Source organism: Myiozetetes cayanensis, unplaced genomic scaffold, assembly GCF_022539395.1.
Source record: "Myiozetetes cayanensis isolate MyiCay16 unplaced genomic scaffold, myiCay2020 scf1, whole genome shotgun sequence".
Classification (NCBI taxonomy): Eukaryota; Metazoa; Chordata; class Aves; order Passeriformes; family Tyrannidae; genus Myiozetetes; species Myiozetetes cayanensis.
In genome coordinates this window covers 35765402-35785129 of record NW_026086604.1, presented here as the reverse complement: position 1 = coordinate 35785129, position 19728 = coordinate 35765402, and the positions used below count along the sequence as shown (strand labels likewise).

General features: G+C 40.8%; 1 protein-coding gene across 1 annotated transcript in view; it reads left to right on the top strand.

Moving 5' to 3' along the window:
• Window positions 1-19728, top strand: part of CHD7 (chromodomain helicase DNA binding protein 7) — a 129625-nt gene that overhangs the window by 27864 nt on the left and 82033 nt on the right. Inside the window, 2 exon segments of the mRNA XM_050328930.1 lie at window positions 12594-13558; window positions 13561-14447. Coding sequence (XP_050184887.1) covers window positions 12769-13558; window positions 13561-14447 — 1677 coding nt within the window. The 5' untranslated portion in view covers window positions 12594-12768.

The window sequence follows — 19728 nt, the reverse complement described above, 5'->3', positions numbered from 1 at the left end:
GCCTAGGTTAAAAAGAAGTAGGGGGAAAACTGGCTGGACAGTCTCTGGCTCCAGTGAAATGTGAAATTTGTGGTTATCTCTGAAATCTGCGATCTAGTTCTCAAAACTGTAAAAAGATTTCAGGGTATGTTCTGTTGCACCATTAAATTTGTGTCAGTTCTCTTAAAAGGTGGTATGTCTTTTTTGAAATAAGATGGACACCACTTTTCTGACAAAGTATAAATGACTGGACTATATTGTGATCATAGGCTTGAAATAGAGGTGCTCCATAGGTTTCCATCTTGTAGATGTTCCTTGCATCGCTGCTTTGCTGATGTATCCTTCTTCCTTGCCTCTCAAATGAAACTCTGGTTTAAACTTGTTTTCATTGGCTTCAGCTCTGGAGAAGAAGGCTTTTTTAGTACTGATCTGGACCTTAACTGTAAATCTACTCCAGCTTTAATGCTGTTACCTCACTCAGTGTTTTAGAAGGTGTGAGAGGGAGCTCAGTCTTGTTCTTGTTGTAAAGCAGACATAGGGCATGGATGTGAGACATGAAAAATTAACTGTTGATCCTCAGGTAAAGTAGTATGCCATGGCCATAGCAATAATCTCAAATTCTCAGATTATCAACAGGGGCTATTTGTGGACCAGGCTGATACCAGGGAGCTGACTCTTCTGGTTTAAATGAACTACATTGAATTGTATGTTTATCACAGACAGAAAAAGTGATGTATCCTATTTCTTCATAGAGCATCTTGATGCTGTGAAAAATGTAATAATCCCTCCTGCATGTGATGCTGTTTGCAATCTTGAGATCCCTAAAGAATAGGGGAATTTTTCCTTTTAAGCATACAGATGTTTAAGTGGTTTTGTTTGGGTTTTCTTGATGATTTTTCTTTTTATCTAATGCATCAGTTACTATTTACTAAGGAGATTATAGATACAGAGTAATTCTTGTTTCATAGTATTTTTCATTCATTCTAAAAGTATATATGTTATATGGAGGTGTCAGGAAGAGTTACTTTAAAAGTAGAAGAGTTAATTTAGAAAGTAGCCACAAATCAGATGCAAATGCAGCCTTCCCCAGAGGGGAAAAAGAAACCAACAACCCACACAGAAATCTAAATTTTAAATAAATATTTTTAGGTTTTGGTAGCAACAGCTTTTGAATATGATTGCAGTGCCTGTGCTGTAACCCAGGGTTGCTGTGAGAGTCGTGGCTGACAAAGTTCATTTGAAAGGGAAGGTGGCAGCTGGCTTACCTGGATGCTCAGAAGCACGCTGGGACTCCTGACAATCCCGATGAGCAAATCCAGTTGACAGCTGTTGCTACTGCCTTGCAGACATCTCTCAGTTACGCTGGTTCCAGTGTCTTTTGCTTGACTCTTCACTTTTGGTTTTTGAGTAACTTGCAGAGCTGTGCAGAATGTACTGGGTGCTGTGGAGATATGAGAGGTGCAGTTGGTGTTAGCGTCCCTTACGTGCAGGAGGGAGACCTGGCTTTGAGGGACATCCAGACAAAAGAACCTCCTTAACAGTTTTATCTAAAGAGTGGGTGGTAGAAGATTGATGTATTAAGTCTTTGTGTATTTTTGAGAGGTTAGCCCCGAAGTTTCTCTTAATATAATTGGTACTTCTCTGAGGGGATCTTCTCTCTTGCTTCTATTTCAAAACTAAACTCAGGGATAACTGTTGCCTGAAAACACAGAGGTACGTGGATTTCAGGTGCTGAACAGGGTAGGAAAGGAAGAATCATACTCTTATGTGTTTCAGATTTTTGGATGATGCTTTGTGACCAGATACAGTAATTTAAAAAGTACTGTAAAACATGGGACAGGAAAGCTCATTGTGGAGGTACTGTAGTGACAGCAGGCAGTTCATCTTCCCTTTGAAGTATTTCTATGTACTTTTACTTTCATAACTAGTTTTATGTACTATATATAATACGGGGGAAAAGGAGCTAGATTTTATTGCTTTGCAAGCATCATTAATTAAACAGTTACCTGAGTCTTAGCTGTAGGTCCGAATAATATTTGCTAATACAGCATAAGTATTTAATCTGCTTCTAATTCCTGTGGCTTCTAAATCAATTGATCTCTAGCAGAGCCTCATCCGTGCTTTTTCCTCAGCTGTGCACTGTAGTGTTGGGATCAGGTGATCTAAGTCTATGCTATAAAAATGCCGTTTAGTAGATGCTTAAGTAAAACATAGTATAGTCTTTCAGTCTTTTGTTTGCTATCTTATTCTGAATGATACTTTTTTTTGTGGAGATCAAATAAGTTTGGAAATGTTGTTTAGCACTGAAAATTCAGAGTTCTTTGGTAAGCAAAGGAATTAATTTTTAGTTGTTTGAGTTTATTCGCCTTTGACTTGTCGGTTTTTGACCCTCGATAGAGTAAAGATTTTGCTAGTAGTGTTTCTGCATTGCACTGTAGCAGAGATAATACACTAGCTGTTGTAGGTCTTGTTCTGAGAACCGGGCTCTCAATAGTAAGTGAAATAGTTCTAAACTTGGCTGGTTACACAAATCTGCGTGGTAGCAATCTTCATACAGTACTTGATTAAGAGTGCTCAGTTCTGTCGTTCTGGGATCTTTGCCACTTGGGTGGTTTTGCTTGGGATTTTTTTAATGAGCCATTTTATTGGTCAGACTTTCACTTTTTCAGGTATTTACAAACACAAAAGAAAGAAATTGCTAGTCCAGCTAATTGGCTAGTTGCTAGTCCAACTAAGTTTGCAATCAAACTCTTCTGAAGTTATCAAAATAAGCCTTCCTGTTTCTTATGCATTAACATAGTAGACTAACCTTTTAGGCAGCCTGCCCCTTCCTTTCTATTTTCTTGTTTTTCCTACTTAAAGAAACACAACAAAAATGACAACAAAAAAAACCCCACAAAACAGAAAACACCGCAGCACTCCACACTAAATTTTAACCTCACAGTTTTCTAGTGAGTAGAAATAAATTTTTGTGTTTGTTGAGAGGAGGGCAGTGTGAAAATGGGTCTTTTTGTTTGTTTTGGGTTTGTTTGGTTTGGTTTGTTGGGGGGGGGAGGTTTATTTATTTATTTTAATCTAAAAGGGCTTGGAAACGTCTAGTTCTCTGTAAATGCTGCAGTAAGATTGATAAGCTTGAAAGGTAAATTTAAGCAGAACACAAATCATTAGGAACGCTGAAAATAGTGCTTCCCATTATAAAATTAGGTTTAGCCCTGCTTTCTGAGTGAAGGTGGAGCTACCTACCATGAAGTGGATTTCCAAGTTCATTTTTAGATGAGTAGAAATTCCCTTTCACATCTAATCTATGAATGCAGCACTGCTCTGGTATGTTCATCATCCATCTCTGTAAAGACTGTGGAGAACTGAAGGTAGCTCAAGAACTTTGCTGTTGTGCGTGTAAAGATTTTGTGGTAGGTGAATGTCAGCTGCTCCTACTGCTTGCAGTAGTTTGAATGACTTTGGCTCTGGGTGCTGGATCAGTTGTTTGCAAGTCAAAGATAATTACTTCCAAGTTCTTCAAAATCTTTATGAGAAGGGGAGTGAGATTGTGTAGTTCTAGAACTTCAGACGACAATTTTTTCCCTGGAAGGCTCTGTTTGTTTGAACATAACTATACTGGAGACATCTTAGAAGTGCACATGAATTAGGCAACACGCTTGGAAACACCTCAGTTAGTTTTCTTCTTTGTCTGGAGGCCCAGTAAAGTTTTGCACAAGAAAATTTAGTTTTCTTCCCTTTGAACTTGCTCTGCTTTTATAGAGGAAAAACATTCATTTCAGTCCTGCCTGGAAAGAAAGGCCACGCTGCATATGAAGCCTGATAAGGGTTGCACTCATCTGACAATCCCCATTTCAATGTATAACTTCTGGCACTATTGTTTATGCTGTCTAGGCACTCTTTTTCCATGTCTAAGTGAACTTGAATGCAGCTGTTTGTTTACTCATAAATATCTTAGTCTTATACAATGGAAGTTGAGACCTCCACGCTCTTTTCCCTTGCCACTCTCCATTGCAGAGAACAGCCTGGTAAAGTCGTTTATGCTGTGGTTTGAATAAGTACTGATGATCACTGTGAGCCAGGCATTATGTTAAAAAAACCCAAAACCAACAACAACAACAAAATCAGACTTCATCTGTACCTGCAAGAGCCTGCTTGCATTCCACTGACCAAGAATAAACCACCTTTTTTGTCATATCCTTCTTCAAAAAAACAATATGATGTTCAAGGTACATGTGTTAATTTTGTCAAAACAAACAAACCTACCTCTCAAATTTAAGTAGTCTGATAAACAGTAGTTTTGGAAGGTCTTTTGGTTATCTGTCCTGTGTCTCAGCTGTCCCCCATATCCTGTAGGACATTACTGGACCCACTCAGCAGTCCAGGCACTAAATGAAGGTTCCTGAAATCTATTTACTCCATGTACTGCATTGTGTCCTGCAGCATACTGTCTTTCTTCACACCCACCCTCCCCAGCCCATTTTCTTTATGGTGGATTTTAAGTTAGTGAAATAATTTAACACTTCTTTTAAATAGTCTATAACATGATAAAATACATAAATAGTGGGGTACTGCAGGTCTTCTTTGTAATGAAGATAAAATTTGTAAAATCCAGTAGATCACGTTTGGGGCTTGGGATGATCTTTAAGGACCCTTCCAACCCAAGCCATTCTATGTGTGATTTCATTTAAAATACTATATGAAACAGTGATGAACAGTATTTTTTTCTGACTAAGATAATTTGTAATCCTTTGCCATTGAATATGTAATATTTTTTTTCTTTGCTGAAAGGATCATGCTATTATGCTTAAGTGTATGGGGCAAAACCGATCATCAATACTGGAAGTTGAGTGAGGGCTTAAGTTCAGATATAGGATGATTCATCTTGCCACATGTAAAGAGTGTAAGGGAGAACAACCATTTTGTTCCGCAGTCCTGAACTGTGTTCTCTTTAGTCCTGTGAAAACTCTTGGCTTTTCACTTTGGATGCATAAGGTGTATTTATCTTCACAGAAATGAGTGTGGATATGTGGTTCCTGTAAAAGCACAGACTGTGATCTACCAGTATTTATGAAGAACACATGTACAGGAAAATGACTCTTAAGTACAAGTCATAAATTGAAATGATTATAGAATATACATGGACAAATATACCATGTGTGGTATTGGTAGACTGTAATTTCATCAAGTGGTTTTTCAGACTTCATAAACTATGAATGAAACATGATTGTATTGGCCTTGTAACAGGTAAAGTAAAATATAGGGTCTGGCTACTTTAAAGTGCTCATAATTCTATAGCTGGAAATAGCCTTTTGGGATATGATTAAGTCTTAAAACCTGCCTGTGATTAAAAAAATACATTTCGGTGAAAATCACATGTTCAGAAACTCTGGGAAACATTTGAGTCTCCACCTCATGAATTTTTACAGTTCCCAGCTTTCTGGGTGTAAACACCACGAGCTGCTTTCAGCGAAGGGAGGGGGGGGGAATGGCCTCGTGTTACTTAGAGCTTCGTCACCCCTCCGGTTATTTTGTTGTTTACAGCGGGTTTTTTCCGGTTTTTGTGGCTCGGGCTTTGTTTACTCGAGGGGCTGTGACCGGCCGGGCCCGGCGCTGCCGTGAGGCGGCCATGCCGCCCTGCCCTGCCCTGCGCAAACCCTCCCGCTCGCCGCGGCGACCTCTGCCCTTTTGTATCCTGTGACACTCAGCCTGTCTTTGTGCTCAAGTTTATCCATGATGGATACGTTTCCCTCCCAGTCGCATATGCCGGGAGCCCGGCTGAGCGAACAGATAAATTATTTTCAGCTGCAGGCCCGGGCTGGGGGGAGGAGGGCGGGAGGGTGGCGGAGGCCCCTCCGCGCCCCACCAGCCGGACGGGGCGCAGCCTCCCACTCCCCCGGGAATATGCAAGGGGATGACTCTGGGCCTTTCAGATCCTTTTTAAATGCAAAAGAATGTAGGAAATTGCCAGATCAGTTGGTTAATCAGTGACAACTGCAGTAGGTGCTCAAAAAGCCCGGCCCTTAGCAGGAGCCATCGGTTGTGCGGGGTGTTTTTTCAGTGCCCCAGCGGGGTCGCCGCTGGCCCCACCTCTTGAATCCCCGGGCCGGTTTAGTGTCAGCTTGAGAAGAGAATGTAATTGCGGGGAGATATCTGGGTGACTGATGGCGACAATATAAGTCTTCTCCCTGACACCACCTCCCCGCCGGCCCTGCCAGGGCTTTGTGCTCGCCTGGCCATCGCACAGCCGCGGAGCAGCAAGCGCTCAGCTAAATGTCCCCAGCACACCAAAACCCCACCAAAACAAGGCAGACGCATAGTCCATACAATTTTTCATATCTTCTTGTATTTTTTATATTGCCTACGCAGCTGCCTTGTCATGGTCAAACGTCATTTAGGGGTCATGTTAAGCATGTTACTGCTCCCCTGCATGGCATTGTTTGCAAGGTTAACACCTCTGTCAAATGTTTTGAAGAGTATTCCTGAAATATTTTTGTGGCTGCAATTGTTTCACTTGCTTATCTAGGACTATTTTTAGATAAACTGCTTCACATCTGTGTTTTAAACTTACGTGGGGAGAGAGGGTGGTCATACGACCAAAAAAGGGCTCTTAAAATTCCAGGTTATGTAACACTAAAACTGGAGTGTCGCTGGATTAGGCTTGTCCCCTCTCCTCCCACTCATGTTCATAATGCACTTAAATGTAAGAAACTTTTTTTTTTTCCCCTTATTGCTCTGGTTACCTCATTAGAAACCTCTAAATATGTGCTTGTAATAAATGGCTGTAGACTTTCATCTTTTTCTTCTGATCTGGAAAGAAAAGACATGCTGAGGCTTCTTACTTCATGTTATAAACACTGTCTTAAAATTAGCAGTGCTCCCCTGTTAGGGAAAAGAGTTTGCAGCCCAACTGTTGTGGCAAATGACTTTGTATGATGTAACAATGAGGCTCGGTGGGTTTGCATCAGTCCTCCTAAGTGACGTGGTTGTGGTCTCATATCTGAGCTCTTGAGAACTGCAATGATGTAGGATATTGTTTCCAAATGTGTGGCACAGGCTGAACTGTAGGCCGGTCATTCCTGCATCAGCTGCTTGACAGCAACAAGCTGCCAAATATTCAAAGGCTGTTGTGCCCTCAGTTGCCTCGGTAGGAGCCTGTTTTTGGCAAAGTACATCATGCATTAAGGAAATAAAATGCAATCTGGCTTCTGCTGAAAGACTGTGTGGGGAACTTAGGATTTCATGGATTTCTTACCCAAAAGATGTTACTGAATAGCATTCATGGCATTTAGCTGACTGTGCATAGGCAAAACTTGTGACTTTGAGAAAGGCACCTGAGGTTTTCACTCCCACCTCCCTCCCCAATTCTTAGTTTAACAAGTGACACTGACAGCCCCTGCAGATTTTTGTAAAGATGTACTTCTGCGAAGAACTAACTGAACTTCAGAAAGATAAATGTGAAACTAAACTTTTCAGAAATGCTTATATCATATTTGCGGATGCTTCCCACTGAAGGCAGAATATTTCTGAAGTGCATCAGGTCATTATTTTCACCTTTGCAAGTCGTGTCTCCCCTTCCTGGGATGAGGGGGAACTAGATTCCTGCCATCCTTTGATGTCCAAACTATACAGACTTAATTTTTAACCACAACTGTACTGTGTGAAGTGTGTACTAAGAAAGCATTGCATTCAGATAACCAAGTTTCTTTGGAAGGAGCAGTCAGAAATGACGTTGCAATCTCTTTACAGCTTTGGTCTTACATTTTGGCTAATCTGTGTGCAGGAGGAATGTACCATGCATGGTGTCTGTGACAACCATGAGAGCTAAGCATTAAACACACAGGAGACTAGGCGTGCTTCCCACGGACGTGGTCAGGCACTTGCATAACTGTCCTGGCATCAGCAGTGCTGTTCACTCAGTAGGTAAATGAGTTGAAACGTAGAAGTCTCATGAACCATCTTCCCCCATTTGAATGTCTTGTCATGACTTTTTCTATGTTGTCACGGTGTTGCATGTGTCTGTGAAGTTTTCAGTGAATGTTTTCCTTCAACTTTTTGAGTAAAATAAGAATGGGACTTTCATTGCTGTCATTTATGTCATCTCCTTCCATGCGGCAAATGCTTAAATTACTACCCCTAACAGCCAGCAGGAGCTTAGCAGTTTTGAAAAGCAGTTTAAATACGCAATGTTTAAATGCAGATTTAGTAGCCTAATGTTTAATCCTACATTTTGAGGCTCTGCTCTCGATATGACCTTTGGCATGGCATTTTTTAGCATGAGAGGTCTTTTTAGCCTAGTTCTTCAAAATAGCACAGTATTTGTGGTGTTTATTGTAGTGTGTGTAGGTGCATAGTTCCATTATATGAGTAACTGGTTGGTGTGTGTCTAAGTACTTAAGAGTTTTGTCTGCAATATCAACTAATAGCTGTAAAAATATCAACTCTGCATGACATGTCTTTCAAGGTTGAAGCAGTTATTATTATCTGCCTTCTTGCCTTCTGTTTATTCAGTTTGCTTGCTGCATGGCCATCAAGAAATGCTGCTAAATTTCTTCTATAGAAGGGTCAGTAGGTGGATCGAGGAACCTGTTGATTTTACAAAATCTGAATGACAGAATGAGAGGATGGTGGTGTGGAGGGCATCAGTGTGCTGCTCTTGCAGCTTCCTGGTCTTGACTGCCTGGATGCTTGAGGAACAAAGCAACAGGTTTTGAGTGTCAGCAGCCCTCGATAGGGTTATGCTTGTGCAGCAGCCAGTTTAATTCAACTCATAAAAGTGGGAAGCTGCCCAAGACTACTGAGTCCCCGTAGGTCTGAAATATTAAGCTGGGCAATGGTTAACTACTACTTAAATTTGAGATCTAACTGTTTAGGATTGGAATGTTGCAGACTGGAGTAAATGTGAGCTCCGTCTGTTGAGACAACGGGGTTGTTAAGTAATTGACTGTGTCCTGGTAGTTGGGATCATACCAATGCTTTGAACAGAAACAGGCTGTATTATAGGCAGCCTTAAGAAAATATATTCATTGACTCTTTAGGTCAGTCTTGGTGCAATCTTTCATGTTTAGGAACAGAAAAGTGATAGAATTTTATAGCAGAATCTGTATAGTTTAGGATGATATTAAAAAAAAATCACTACCATTCATAAGTTCACACTTTTTTTAAGCAGTCCACCTTTCTGAGGGTTCAGATATGCTTTCTTTTGTATCTGAAAAACAGTCACTGGTTCTCTGTATGTTGGTTTTAAGTTACAGGAATTTAGAGAAGAAGATGCACCATCCCTTATTTTTAAACTATTTAATCAAATAAAGACTGTAGGCTGAGTTTATCATAGTTAGTCTTGCTGTTAGTATGTCTGCCTTTATGGGGAAGTGAACAGTCGTGCTGAGTATTGTAGAATTATTGCTTGATGATGCAGGTTCTGCCTTTATTTTTGTGTGGGGTTTTTTTGACCAGCTTTGAGGACTTAAGCAAACAGAATATATTACTTGTAGTGAAAGAAGCAAAGAAATGTTTGCAACTTAAAATAAGGCTGACTCTCATGCTTTGCTTAACTATCTGGAAGACGTTTGTTCTGTTATTGAGAGGTTGTTAGGTAATTCCAGTATTGACTGTTTCCTTATCAAAACATTGGTTAATTTATTTTGATCAGGCTGTAGCTGCTACTGTCTTTCATGCTTCAACAGCTGCTGTTAACCATATATCACATCAGAGGTGTGACTTTTATTGGGGGAAGTTGGAAGAAGGTTTGGCAAGAACACAACTGACTGTAAAGGGCTGTGATCATTAATTTTAAGGCGAAACTTTAATCTGAAGAAATACTCCTACAACTTGAGGCATCTTCTTAAACACATCTTACGCTGTGTTTCAAACCTAACAGCTTTAGCATCAACAACTCAAACATGAAGTCGATTCACACGTCAGATAAAAATGCAGGTCTCAAGTCATATATAGTGGTAAACAGTGCTTTTGCTCTTAATTTAGATGATGGATTTGTTTGTTTACAAAGTACGTCATGAACTTAAAGGTTACTTTTCTTTTGAAAGATCTTGTGCTCAGGAAGCCACGTGAGTGCTAGGTTCCATAGCGTATGTCCTTCATTGTAAGGGACAGTTCCTAGTCCAGACCTGCACATTGGGGTGGGGTGAGCTGGGCAGAAATAATGTGTGTAGTAAAAAAAAATCTGATCTTATTAAAATAGGTTTTCTGGGAGTCATAACCTAACTACTGTTAGCTGATGTTGACTGTTACCTGTGGCTGACTGGTCTGATTTTTTTCAGCTTGTCAGCTGAAAAACAGTTAAAAAAGCAGTAGGATTAAAATATGTGCTTGTTGCTTTTAACCTTGTTTCTGGAGATGCTCAGTTACCTTGTCCATAACAGATGGCAAAGAGAATTCCTCTGTGTAGATTTCAGTTCTTTTGTTGGAAAGTTTCATTAGTTCTTCAGGAGAGTAGAGCATGCCTGTCTTAAAAAAATGTTCTTTTAGCAGGCATGATTTATATAATGAGTGAAAATTCTTATGCGTTCATAACTGTGTGGCTATAAACACATTAGAGGATGGGTGAGATCCTCTACTCGGCTCAAGTTTGATATTGCCCAGATTACATCAGTGGTTGGCAGGTAACAGTATCTCTGCGCTATCTATGCTTTTTAGCATTTCCAAGCAAAGAGGCCGTTCCATTAGGTGGAGACTCTCAGTACTCACTGATGTCCAGCTTTGGCAGCTCCTGATGCATCAGCAGTAGCAGTGCCAGAAGTCCTCAAGCAGTCAGGGATCTTCACCTTGACAGTAGCCTGCTCTGGAGCAGTCTAGTAGCAAAAGTTTCTTTTGTGGTGAAGGAGGTTCCTTCTCACCTTGTTGTGGGAACTTTCTTACGGTATGCTTTAGTAAACTGATAGAGGTGGTAAATATTACAGATGGCTTTACTTAATAATGGAAACGAAATTAAAATAAAAAGGTATTAGAGATGCGAAGATTATTAATAGGAGTTTACCTCCAAGTGATTTAGGAATATAAGTGTTAATATCCCAGCTGAGCACTAAAGAGATTTAAGAGTGTCGTTTTAAAGGTGACATTCAAATGCTATTTTAAGAGGAGTGATAAATGCTTGTGCTTTTCCTCTTGCCCTCTGCTTCATGCTGTGGAAGGTCCTTTTGACAGTGGGTACAAGAAGGGTAATAAATGTGCTGATATTTTCTCCCTAAAACTTGTCTGGGACAAATCACCTTCAGTCAAATAGTCTGCCTTGGCATTTTGCATCCTAAGTGACCAAAGGTACCTCTCCTCCAGTACGAAATGATGTGAAACCACAAACTTGTAAATCGTCTTTACTTTGGTTGCTGTTTAAAGGGCAAGTTGGTATCTGCAAGTAAAGTTGCTACTAAATTACAACCAAGATGCAAAAATATTTGGTTTTATTTGCTGTGTGGATAGGCTCCCTTGACAAGTCTGAAAGTTTATTTTGAGATGTAAGACATAGCATTTAAAATCCTGATCATAAGAAGAAAAGACAGCTTTGTTCATAGTAAATGGATCCAAACAAAATCTTCCAACCAAAATTTTGAGGGGAGAGGATGGGAGACATGTCAGAACAGAGCAATCTTCCCTGTGAAAAACCTAAATGGGAACTTTTCTGAATCTACTCTGTTACTATGTGTTGCTTTTTTTTTACTCCTCCAAGCCTGAGAGTGTACCTTGTTAGGTTAGCTTTTTATTTTTTCAGTTCTTTTGCCATTACTAATTCTCTTGAGTGAGTATTCAAGATCATAATTCTGGAGGGAACAAAACTTCACTGTGATCTTCTAAAGTGCTGTAGTTGCAGTAGTAGCGTGATAACCTGAAGATGAATAATGAACTCCAATGATACTGGTTCCCTGTTACCATCATGAAGGAAATTAGAGTAGGGATTGTGAATGAAGCTTCTGAATTTAATTTTCTTACACAAATTGAGCATATAGTTTTGTTTAACTGGGAAGAGGTGTTGTGTCTTTCAGTTTTACAAATTTGTTAAATTAAGATAAACTGTGAGTGTTAAATTTATTTTTTTTTCCTTTCCTAAAGGCTAATCTTGGGATTTGGTATATTTTAGTGGGTCATGTCTGCGTGCACTTGAAAAATCTGTTGTCTGTATAACTAACTTTAGTTCACTGTAGGACTTGGTGCTTCTGCTTGCTCATCTGATTACGCAGCTCAAGGGAATAAGGTTAAGGACATGCTGTTGGTAACTAGAGCGTTTTCAGGGCTTTAGTTCAGCAGATGGGCTGCCTGGCTATATTCATACATCTGCCTACCTGCTGTGGCAGCTGCTGCTGCTGCATGTTGTGTTCTTTTGTTCTGTTCCACCCAAGAAAGGAGCACTAGGAAGTCTAGTGAATGGATTAATTTAAGGTTAAGGCTAGTGTTTTGCTTGCTTCCTAACTCTCCATCATAATAAAGCTTCTGATAAAGCTATTGAATCCTTCGTAAAGTGAAATAGATTTTTAAGATGTATTTCAAGGGGCTGAAAGTAGCTGGGGTTGTTTAAAAACCAGTCAAGTATTTTTTTCTTTATATTGCCTGATGTTATTTATTTCAATATCTTCCTCTCTTTCTCCTCCCTCCCCCACTTTTTCTAGGAGCAGTAACCAGACTTTGCCTGACACTGCGTGGTCCAAAAGAATTAAGGAAATATGGAATGACATGAAGGAGATTAGTTGAGGATTAAAGGCTTTGAGGACAAAACACCTCACCGAGGTGAAGCACAGACTAGCATTCTGGTTGTAGCTCCGAGGAGCTGTGTGCTGAAAAGAGATGGCAGATCCAGGAATGATGAGTCTGTTTGGAGAAGATGGTAATATTTTCAGTGAAGGGTTGGAAGGTCTTGGAGAATGTGGATATCCTGAAAATACAGTGAATCCTATGGGGCAGCAAATGCCCATGGATCAAGGATTTCCCACTTTACAGTCATCTCTTCATCATCCCACTGCAAATCAAAATCAAGCCAAGTTGACCCATTTTGATCACTATAATCAGTACGAACAGCAGAAAATGCACCTGATGGATCAGCCGAACAGGATGATAAGCAATGCCCCTGGGAATGGTATAGCGTCTCCTCATTCGCAGTATCACAACCCTCAGGTTCCTCACAGCAGTGGTGCTGGTGGTCAGATGGGAGTCTATCCCGGCATGCAGAACGAAAGACACGGGCAACCCTTCGTAGACAGTGGCTCCATGTGGGGACCACGGGCAGTTCAAGTGCCAGACCAGATAAGAGCACCGTACCAGCAGCAACAGCAGCAGCAGCAGCCGCCGCAACCGACACAGCCGCCGCAGGCACCCTCCGGACCCCCTGGGCAGGGCCATCCTCAGCACATGCAGCAGATGGGAAACTACATGGCTCGTGGTGATTTTTCAATGCAGCAGCACAGTCAGCCGCAGCAGCAGAGGATGAACCAGTTCTCTCAAGGCCAAGAAGGCCTCAATCAGGGAAACCCTTTCATTGCCACCTCAGGACCTGGCCACTTGTCTCATGTGCCCCAGCAGAATCCCAGTATGGCACCTTCTTTGCGGCACTCAGTCCAGCAATTTCACCACCATCCCCCACTGCTCTCCATGGAGAATCAGTAGCCCACAGTCCCAGATTCTCCCCTAATCCTCCCCAGCAGGGTGCTGTTAGGCCGCAAACACTTAATTTTAGTTCTCGGAGCCAGACGGTACCCTCACCTACTATAAACAACTCAGGGCAGTATTCTCGATATCCTTACAGTAACCTTAATCAGGGATTAGTTAATAATACAGGGATGAATCAGAATTTAGGCCTTACAAATAACACTCCAATGAATCAATCTGTACCAAGATACCCAAATGCTGTCGGATTTCCATCAAACAGTGGTCAAGGACTAATGCACCAGCAGCCCATCCACCCTAGTGGCTCACTTAACCAAATGAACACGCAAACTATGCACCCTTCACAGCCTCAGGGAACTTATGCCTCTCCACCTCCCATGTCACCTATGAAAGCAATGAGTAATCCAGCAGGTACACCTCCTCCACAGGTTAGACCTGGTAGTGCTGGAATACCAATGGAAGTTGGCAGTTACCCAAATATACCCCATCCTCAACCGTCACACCAGCCCCCTGGTGCCATGGGAATTGGACAAAGGAATATGGGACCCCGAAACATGCAACAGAATCGTCCATTTATGGGTATGTCTTCAACACCACGGGAGATGGGTGGGCACATGAGACCAAATGGTTGTCCAGGTGTTGGCCTTGCAGATCCACAAGCAATACAAGAGCGACTAATATCTGGCCAGCAACTTCCTAGTCAACAGCAGTCTTTTCAACAGCAAATGCCAACCTGTCCTCCCATGCAGCCTCATCCAGGGATACATCATCAGTCTTCACCACCTCCACATCCTCATCATCAGCCTTGGGCACAGCTTCACCAGTCACCACAAAACACACCACAAAAAGTGCCTGTCCTTCAGGTAAGCTACTTCCAATTAGCAGAAAATGTTTTAAATGACTGTAAATGCGTTTCAGGATACACAAGAACTATGGTTTCAAAAATACTTGCTCTTGTTTGACTCCCTTGTTTGTTACTGGTTATGTGGCTCTTTTGGTGCACAGAGGCTGAAGGTAGAATGAGGTTCAGGTAGCTTGCTAACATCTTTCAAGTAATTTTTACAGGATAACATTATGGATAGACTGACATTTGATACAGCAACAGGACAATACCTGAATACCTACTCTTTTTTTCATGTTGGTTCCTTTGAGGGGAAAATGGAAAGCACATGTGAGAATTGTCATTTAAACTATTAATTTTTGTATTTGCATCTTGGAGAAAGAAGTGTGTGTTATAATGTGTTTGTTTTGGCCAAACTGATGGTTTTCTTTAAATCCTAAGGGAATGTTTTGTGGGTTTAAATTAAAGCTGAAATTTTTACATGTGAAAAAATTTCCAGCGTGAACTTCTTCAGCACTAAGTAATGCAGCTGAGAAGTGATGGGGCAACAGTTTATACAAGGAGAAGACAACAGATGTGAATCAGAGTCTGAAATAAAATCTTCTGAGGCTTAAATGAAATGTTGAATAGAAGTTTTATTTTACCAAGTCTCTGATCTGCCAAATTTAAGTGGCAATGTATTGCTTCCACATCCTTGTTTTAACTAAAAACTAAAAATGGTAAAACGTCTTGATCGTAGCTTACTAGGTTTGACTACCTGCTAGTATGTTAAACTTCAGCTGAAAAAATGGTTTTTGTGATCTTCACATTTGTCATTGTTTGCCTGTGGCTCTCTCAGTCAGCATTCAAGAGGTTTTGGTACCAAATGAATAAGTGGTCAAGATATCAGAGGTTTACTTTTAATCTTTTTTTTTTTAAACCAGTTAGTAATTAATACCAAGTAGCTCTGCCCATAAATATTTGGAGACAATTGCTGGAATGCAGTCGTAATGATACGAGGCTACAATACACTCAATAAATCATAAAAACAGTTGTCCTAGTCTGTGTCCTGGGCCTGTGCGGGAAGCAGCTGCTCAGCAGTCCCCTCCACTGCTGCCTGCCGGCTGCTTCTGTTCGCTGCTCCACACAGCATGAGGTGGGTCTGGGAATCAGATGTATGCGCTACAGAGAGGCAGCTGCCAAGGAGTGGTGGATGGAGCAGCTCAGCAGCTGGGACGGGCTTCCACATTCCCCGTGGAAGAGAGGAGGGGGGAACACTGGAGATGCTGTAGGGTGGGGAAACCCTGAAAGGGACATCAGAGACTGAGCTGGGCAAGGGGAAAAGTACGCCTGTCTTTCTGGGAGGGAGGAGGAAGCTCTCTTGAAGGGGTAGAGTATATCTTCAAAACCATCTTCTTCCCTGCCCTCCTCAAAATTGGTATGAAAACCAGTAGGGATGGCAAAAAGAAGTATAAGATTGTTTTTACCTTGAAGATGAGAGCTGATGCACCTAGCAGAAAAAACTTGAAAGAAAATTGTAGAAATGCTAATGTAAGATTTATAAGACTGTAAAGGAACAAAAACCAGTGTCACAGATTTTTCACAACTAGTGATGCTGGGGATGTGGGAGGAAAGACTTGAGGTGGACTGTGCCTTAAAGCTGTGGTGTTCTTTACCAGCATTAATTCCTTGTTTTCATCTGATGATCCAGCAAGCTTATTTTTGGCATCAGAAGGTGGTTTGGGAGAAGAAGGTTAACTCATAGAATGGACAGGCTTGTTAAAGGTTTTTGGGACATTTTTTTGCCTTTAATCAGTGAAGAGGTAAAATTCAAACAGCTCCACCCTTAAATGAGCTATGCAACCTATTACAAGGTGCTGAACTGCAGATGAATAGCTTGAAGAAAGGTAAGTGCTGAAACTAAATAATTAGAGGAAAACCACATGATAACTCAAGTTATTTGATTAAAATCAGTAATTTAAACAGTTGTAGCAAACCAAGTAAATTCTCTGTTAACCTACTTCTGTAAAGTTTTTATCTGGTAAAAGTTATTGTTAACATACTTTCCCATTAAGTAATTAGTTTGAGCCCTGACTGTAGTAATGAAATTCTTGACAGGCAGGCATTTCCCCCTTGAAAACTGTTTGGATGAAATGAATATTGTTCAAGTCAACGAAAACTCAACTCCTCCACACCCCCTGGGGAAAAATGCAGATGTGCGAAACCCCTGTTCTAAAACTTGAATACAGAATTGGTAGCTTTCCTGTGTCATGGTTTTCCTTCCATGTCAGTAGGCAGAAAGCTGTTCACTGAAGAACAGTTATTTAAATGACTGTTTTGTTGTTATTTGTATAAAATGAATCAACAAAATTAATATAGTCAGTGAAATGGAAATCACTATGTACTTTAAAATCAACAGAAACCATCTTAGTAATTATTTTTCAGTGATTTGAAGCTAACCTTATCATGGGAAGGCTGTAATACTTGTGGTTAACCAAATTACTGTTTTGTTTTTAGATATGTTGGAAGCAAAGTGAAGTTCTTTTGCTTTTTAAGTTGAAAGAAATTGCTGTGTTGATTCCAAGGCTTGTTATTTCTTTTTTTGTGTGCAAAACTGCAAATTGTTTTGGCTGGGAGATGAAGCTGGTGATTGACAATTCATCTGGTTTTGATTAATAGCTGAAAACTAGATGTGGTTTTTAGGACTGTGTTAGCAGTGAGTTACTGGCTTTGGTGGAGTTTGATAGATCCATAATAACCACCACAGTGCTGAGATGTTCAGTTGGTGTGGTTTTTCAGGCCCTCCTTTGAAACGTTCCTCACCACCAAAGGCTTTTGGAAGAGCTCGGTGACCATGGGGTGAGAAGGCGGGTTCTGCTGTTGCAGGGTAATCCACCAAGGTGCAAAGCAGAGAGTAGGAGTAGCTTGCTTGTTTTCACAGTGGAGGCATCTATGTTGGGCTCTTGAGCTTGTGCACTCCAAAGTGCTCATAAATCTGGAGAAGGGTGAAAAGTCAGATGGCAAAGTTTGCTGCTGTTGTCAATATACCCAAAGCAAAGTGCCAAGTGCAGCTGTGGTGATTACCCTAACAAGAGTGAAACTAAATAATTAGAAATGTAATAGGAGTATCAGTCACTTGGCCATAAGTAGTGGGAGTCAAGGTGTGGCCAGGGGAGGTTTAGATTGGATATTAGGAAAATTTTCTTCACTGAAAGGGATGTCAAACATGGGAACAAGCTGCCCTTGGAAGTGGTAGAGTCGCCCTCCTTGGAGGATTTTAAAAGGCATGTAGATGTGGTGCTTAGGGACATGGTTTAGTGGTGGAGCTAGTAATGCTGGGTCTACAGTTAGACTCAATGTTCTTAAAGGTCTTTTCCGACAGAAATGATTTTATGGTTCTGTGGTTCTTGGGCAGTGAAATCGCAGGCAAAACCCTCTCCTTAGGAAAAGAGTCTTGGTGTTAGATGGCTGTCTGAAAGTGTGCTGTGACAGTTGAAGAAAGAAATCGGTAGGAATTGTTATGGAAGTAGTAGAGAGCAAAACAAGGATTGTTACCATGTTGCTACCTCTGTGCTTGTTATGCTGGTGTGGCAAGTGCTGTGAAGCTCTGGGTCCCTTCCTCAGGCTTCAGAAAATACAGTAACACTTGGAAAAGCACAGAAGGGGAGGTAATTGGGGGGCGGAGGAAAGGAGGGAGATCATGAAAGTCTCTAAAGTTGTGAGTGATATGGGTGGATGAAGAGGGTGAATGTGAAATAAGAGTTGTTTGTCACCTGCTTTTGTCTCCTTTAATTCTTTTAAGGTATTCAGCAAGTTATCTGGTGGTGAGCTCTGAAATGCACATTAAGATGCTGATCTCTGAGATGTTGCATGGGAAAATGCATCATTGTTTGATAAACATGAAGGCACCACATTTGGCTCAGCAGATCTGTGCTGTATATAAGTACCTGAGAATTTGTTATTGGGATGCATCTACTGTGTGTCTGGTTCTTGTAGTCTTCCACACACTTTATCAAAGAGGGGAATATCAGGTTAGACAGGCCTCTGGGGGTCTAATGCTGTGCAGTTGCTCTTACATGTCATTATTTTCAGAGCATTTTTTTTAGCGGTAGAGGAAGTGTAGGAGTTTTCTTTGCCAAGAATAGGCTGTCCTGGGTGTGTTGTTACACACAACTTATTTACCCACAGCTACTGTGTGGGCTGAAGTTTCGAGTTCTGTTCATTAATCATGTTCCACAAATGCAATCTACATTATTTATAGTCAAACACAGGAGTATTTAAATGACAAACAGGTATGGTATAGCCTCCATGCCTGACTAAATGGTAGAGCTCAATGATGGGCACCAACAGTGCTGAAGGATGCCAGGTTGCACTTTCCAGCTTCTGGTGGAGAAGGAACTCCATTTTGTGTGTGTTACGGGTTCACTGCCAGGTTTACTCTGCTGGACTTATTATCTGTGGGCATGTGACTTTGCTTTAAATCATAACTCATAGCTGTGTTTGGTATGAACACATTCCTTTGAAATTTCCTGCCCTCCCTTGCAGGGGAAGAGGCAGGGAAAGTCCTGCTGAGTCACCAGCTGGGTCACCCCTCTCACAGGCCCTTCCTGTATTTTCAAACCATGAGTTGCTGCCTCAGTTTAATTTATACTTGGATAAACCTGAATGGAGAGGGATATTAATGAAAACTACCTGTCAACTGGAGTGGTTTGATGCAGTATTTTAACCCGGCAGAGAGTAGAGGTTAAGTCAGTTACTTGCTGGCACACTAGAATGAAGTTGACTTTCTCCTGGGTATTTGTTTTAGTGCCCAAGAGAAGAAAGAAGAGATTGACTCCTTACTGTCTTCACATTAGCAATTACCTTTCAGCATCTTTCCTATAATTTTGCAAAGTAAGAAATGGTATAATTTCAAATAGTTATGATTTTTCCCATTAATTAATATTCATAAGCAATTTCCCATATCTCCAGAGAACTGCTTTTTAATCCCTTAAGTGTTTAACTTTTTTACTATTTTTCTGTTGATAAGTAGAACAAGTTCAGTTTTTTTAAGAAAAAAGTACAAACACTGTTGGGTACTTTTTGTTTTGACACAGAGGCTATTTCACATGACTGCTCATTGATGTTTTGGGGTACTCTATATGTTGCATATTCAGCAACATTTCATGGCTGGTCCTAGAAATTATAGTTTCCCTTTTTAAGTATTTATAGACTAGCAAACTGGTGTATGTTGGCAAGATTTTTGAAGCTGCCTGACTAAATGAAATCAAAACCCCACTAATACTGAGCTTTATTTAACTACAATTGCATATTATTTTTTTATA